This window comes from Dermacentor albipictus, unplaced genomic scaffold (genome assembly GCF_038994185.2).
Source record: "Dermacentor albipictus isolate Rhodes 1998 colony unplaced genomic scaffold, USDA_Dalb.pri_finalv2 scaffold_44, whole genome shotgun sequence".
NCBI lineage: Eukaryota > Metazoa > Arthropoda > Arachnida > Ixodida > Ixodidae > Dermacentor > Dermacentor albipictus.
Window position 1 is genome coordinate 116,376 of NW_027225598.1, and position 5,402 is coordinate 121,777.

At 45.7% G+C, this 5,402-nt stretch overlaps 1 protein-coding gene across 1 annotated transcript; it reads left to right on the forward strand.

Annotated features, from left to right (window-relative positions):
• The first annotated feature begins 465 nt into the window (after window positions 1–465).
• On the forward strand, window positions 466–2,936 carry LOC139052925 (uncharacterized). The gene is made up of 2 exons (XM_070530071.1): window positions 466–738; window positions 1,687–2,936. The coding sequence occupies exons 1-2, from the start codon at window positions 536–538 to the stop codon at window positions 2,189–2,191; spliced, it is 708 nt and encodes a 235-aa protein (XP_070386172.1). The 5' UTR covers window positions 466–535; the 3' UTR covers window positions 2,192–2,936.
• The last annotated feature ends 2,466 nt before the right edge of the window (window positions 2,937–5,402 follow it).

Below are 5,402 nucleotides of genomic sequence, written 5' to 3' on the forward strand. Positions count from 1 at the left end.
AAGTGGAGTCAATACCATTCCGAACGCTCACTGTCGGTTGCTGCGTCGGTAGTCGTAGCCTGAGAAATTTAGAACATCCAGGCAAGTTTGCCTAGGGTTCGCCACAGAAAATGCGAAATTGCTTCACTTTCACGCTAACTTGACGGTGATGCCAACATGTATAAAAACAAGCAGAAAGTAATTTTATGTAATGCCAATAAAATATGTCTGCTTCACTCTCACGCTAACTTGACGGTAGTGCCAACATGTATGAAAACAAGCAGAAAGTAATTTTATAATGATCAGGCCCGATTCACACTACAGCCGCGGGATGATTCAGCATGATTCATGATAGCCGCACAGTGACGGTGTGCGCCACGTGATATCTGCAGCGTATACCATACATCACGGGAGGTTATAGGCTGCAGTGGGTTTGAGCCATTGTTTAAGGTATCATCATCATAATTATTACCGCTTCTGTTGTAAGAAGAGATCACTGGACCTTAGGTCGCGCGAGCCGAATCCGTCTCACGGACCCGCTGTCCTAGCATCAGGCATGGCCAATATCGCTGACGACGTTGTCAGCGAGCCCGAGCCTACCTTGGCCAACAAACGTGCTGGACAGGCAAAGCCATCCGCTTCGAACGTTCAGCGGGGCCCAGTACCGGGGTCGACCAAGCCCCGCGCTGCTTCGCCAATGGCTGCTGATTTGAACGCTGGTGGTACCGGTAAACTTCAGCGCGCCGCTCGTCGAGAAAGGTAACAGTAGCACAATAACTGCACTAACAAGAGAAAAGTACACGAGAACACTTCAGTCGATCAACAGTGGTGAAGCAAGGGTCTTTCTGGAGACAAAATTTTTACAGGGGCACTTGTTCTCCCTCTGACAAAGACAAGTACCCTTGTCGAAACCTTGTCTTTAAAAGCAACCCAATTCCGACTAATTTTGATAACTTCAAGTCTCCGTTTTTCTGTGAACGTCACTGAAGGCACTGCGGCATAATACTCCATCAATGCGGACTGAATTTCGTCAGCCTCGTCGAATACTTAGGAAGCTCACTGTAATCCGGGCCATGGTGATAGATCTACATTTCTTACTCCTCAACTGCTTGTTAGTGGCTGCGAAAGTCCCCGAAGGCTTCAGTTGTTTTCGGACCTTCATTCCCTTCAGCAGATGTGTTAGGAACGTTATTAAAAAAGAATCCATTTTACACGACTATTTAAGGGCCACTAAGCAAAATATTATAGCTCCTAACGCTTGTCACTTTGCTTGAGCCTGTCTCATAAAATGTTCTATCAACGATTTCGTACCGGTATTTATGATATCTCACACAACTCCACAAAACAAGCTATCACTTCTTGTGTCGCTGACCTATTCGAGAGGATGCTTGTGATCAGAAAAAAACCACAAGGATGGCAGGCCAACACAGTAATCTGCCCATACCTTGAATATGACGGTTGCTGTGTTATACAATTTCGCTGTGTTTGATGTATCTGTTGGCAGATTCACATACATCTATGAAGGATTCTTAAAGCGAAGCTTTCTCGCCTAGTTCGAGGCACTTTGTCGTGCGTATCTGGCCTCTAACGCTGCACGATATTAATGGGATGGTGGCGCCATCTAGGAATGGTCTAGGAACGGCGTAGCGAAGGAATAGTTTGCGAACGGGATGAGGCTTTCTGAACGTTCTTTTTTTCCATACTCAGCGCTGTGCCCCGCAACAACGCTCCAGTAGCACCGGCGCCTGGACCCCATCAGGCCGAGCTCGGACAGTGCCCAGCAACTAAGAAGGCGCAAGAGCCCGGAGTTCCTCCGGGCCAAGACGTTGTGGAACCGCGAAAGCGCCCCGGGCCTTCCGAATCATCGAGCAGACGCGTGGACAAGAAGAAACGTGGACGCCGGCGGACGGTGCCACCGGCGCTGAAACAGCAGGACCGCGTCTGGTGCCTCTGCGTGATCCTCGTGATGCTCCTGGCCGTCATGTTGATGCTGATCTTGGTCAACGTTACGCTCCACCAGACGCGCCAAGCGCGCTCCACCGCACCGGCGACACGCGCGGAAGACGGGGAAGATTACGACCTCCCCATGTTCTACCGCAAGGTGGCGTTCCCGTTCGTGACGTCGACCGATGCCGACGAGTCCACGACGCTGCCAGTGACCACCGAACTCGGTCCCACCGAACCGTTTTTCAATTCCTCGTTTTCAATGTGACCATATGTCAGCTACGTCGTACATAGTGAGAATATTGAAGAAAATTTGGCTATACCCAGTATACCTGCTATACCGACGTATACCGACGTCCCCCATAGTATACCTATGGGGGACGTCGGTAATTCTTTACAAGTTCATTAAAATAACGACACGAAGTTAGCACCATTGCGAGAGAAGTGTGCGCGTGTAAAGGCAAGGCTGCATGCTGGGTCATGCGGGTGCCAACGTTCTGTGAAGTGGATGCCCCGGCTATCGGAGTAGGAGCAATGCTACTCGCGAAATAGGCTCAAAGAATACGGCAAATATATTTCACAATTCCATCAACAGACTTGTGTGCTTTCCAGATATCTGTCATCTGGCAGTGTGCAAATGCAGACCACAACAGTCATTTTTACACTTTTACACGGAGGGCAGACATTTTTGATTAAATGAAAAAAATTCGATTCTAAGCTATTCTACTACTAAGCTATTCTAAGCTTCTACGGAAGGAGGGAGTGCTGCACTGCAATGAAGGCTGAGCTAGGATGGCAATCTCTTTCTGCCCGCCGCAATAAACTGAGGTTAAAACTTTTATATTCGATTTACTATAGTAAAACTGGAATTAATAGGGAAATTTACCTACGGAAACCTCATTACATTTCAAAACAAACTGATCATAGTTGCAAAACCCTCGAGTACACTGCCAAGACGAACTCGTATGTCAACTCGTTTTTGTTCGAACAATTAAACAGTGGAATAGGCTGACTGAAAAGCAAGTGCATTGTGTGAATGAAGATGTATTTTATTCCATGTCCTAACCCCCCTGCTTTAACGCCTTTGGGCGCTGCGGGTTAATTGATGAATAAAGAATGACGCATCCGATACCATGTATGGAAACAAAGAACTGCGTGAGCGGAGGTCTGTATTCGGTGGCTCGCCTGGGCGCGATTCACAGCATCACTTCTGTGCTTGTGTTCATGTGTTCGAATCCTGTCGTCAGACAATTTTAATTATGCTTACCATTCAAAAGCCGTTTATAAGCTATTTGAAGCCACGAGGACGAAGTCAGGCAAATCCACGTACTGCCCATCATTTACATGCTGCCTGACCTGAACTGCTTCCAGCCTCCCGTACACACTAGCGTCACATTACCCTCTAGTGACTGTATGAAACTGTACGGTATGTAACGCGTGACATGATGCGCTCCATAGATATACATGGAGTCCTATGGGGATATTATATGAAAATGCCTTACGACTACGTATGATTACTAAGGTTTATGATTATGACCATATGTAGTGTGTACTGAATGTGTATTAAGAGAACTTAAGGTGATTAAAACTGATAAAATTAAATTACGATTAATACAGTTAGGCAGGACCAAATAACCCAGAAGTTTAAAATTCAGGGCATGGAAGCCTAATGAAGAATATTTGATTAGTCTAGTCAGAATTAATTAGGGCTGATCAAGATTAATTACGGATACTTTTGATTGACTGACGTGGAATAACATAAGGCTAATCAGTAGTTATTATGTAATTATGATAGCCTAAGCCTAATTTCGATTCATTAAATTGATTATGACTATTCGTACTAAATTAAGGGTAACTAGGACAATGTAAGCCTAATAAACATTAATTACGGTTGTATTACTAAAGCCCAATAAAGATTATTAAGGCAATGCAAATAAATTATTATTACGTTACTTAACCCTAATTCAGGCCAATTGCGATTACATTAAATTCGCCCAAAAATATTATTCGGACTACTTAGGTTAACCAATTGGGTAATTTCAAAAGGTCATTGGGGGGGGGGGGGGCAATACTTGCAGCACATTGCGCCATCCTTCACACAGCGAACCGCGGTGTGCGGAACTCGGTCACTCATTTTCTGCCTGAGTGCAAGCGACGGGAAATAATGTTTACGCATTACCTGACAAGTCCTACTAAGGAGCTTCTCCAGTAGTTTTTTATAGTTGTCGACGTACAGCTCATCCATGGGACTAACCCTACGTGCGTACTACGTACTAACCCTACTAACCCTACGGCGGCATCCGTAGGAGTAGCCATCTTGTGGCCAATTTTCACGCGGCTCAACGCAACGAACATTATGCTGTGACGATGCACGTAAGCATGGAGAAGTTGGGTCCTATGAAGTTGAGAGCAACAAAGGGAGGCAGCAGACACAGCGACGGTACCGCACAACATGTTATGTACTTACGCACGTAGTTAGTAAAGGGAAAATCAGACATCCACCCGTTCGTCACAATTGCCACAAAGAAAACCCATACGGGTTCCTCGAAAGAAAGGCCTCGCAGTTGAAGAAAAATTGGTCCTGTTTCGGGACTCGAACCCGGGACCACCATTGTTCCGGAGCAGCCGCTCTGCCATCTGAGCTAACCAAGAGGCTAGCAGATGGCAGGACGAAGTCGAATTTGTCAACTCATTTACGTACGCTTTTGCTTTGTACATTCACATGACCATGACTAATAATAAAATTGAACAATGGTAACAATGGTATTTAATATTCCTAAGCTGCACAGCGGCTTATGGGGAACACTGCAAGGAAAGGCTGCGGATTCATTTTGACCTCCTGGTGTTTTTAACATGCTCCTAAAGCACGGTAACAAGTATTTCCGTGCTGCTCGATGATATCCATTTAGGCGCCTTCACTGGGTACGGTGCCACTGAACCACCGTGATGATTATGGTCGATAGTTGAAGACGAAGTACATTATGTATATCATTTAACACTGCAATGTAAATGGGGCACAACTTAGTGCGCTCACAACAGTGCAATGCTAAGTTTTGTCTGGAGACCAATCATTTGACCGAAGTGTCATTTCGGCACCGTAAAAATGTGCATCTTCTGTGAGGAAATGTTCGCTTTCGAAGAGTAATACATTTTTGTGGCTGTTTAAGGAAGAGGCTCATTCTTACGAAATCACTACTTAAAGGAATCATGCACTCGGCAACAATACGCTGTGTGCCGGTAAAACGGGGGCGATTATGCTTTATAAGCACAGTTCGCAGATGCTGTCACTTCAGAAAAAGGTAGGTGACCCTAACCTTTAACTTGGGTGTCTCTTTTCGACACTCGCACCTTGGCGTTGGTGTTCTTTAGATTAACGTTACACTGCGAACGCAACACACGAACCAAACTCGGAAGTAGCTGTTTTCCATTAATTAGCCGGTGAAATATCGCGCCACCTTCTTGAGTATGACGTCACTAGT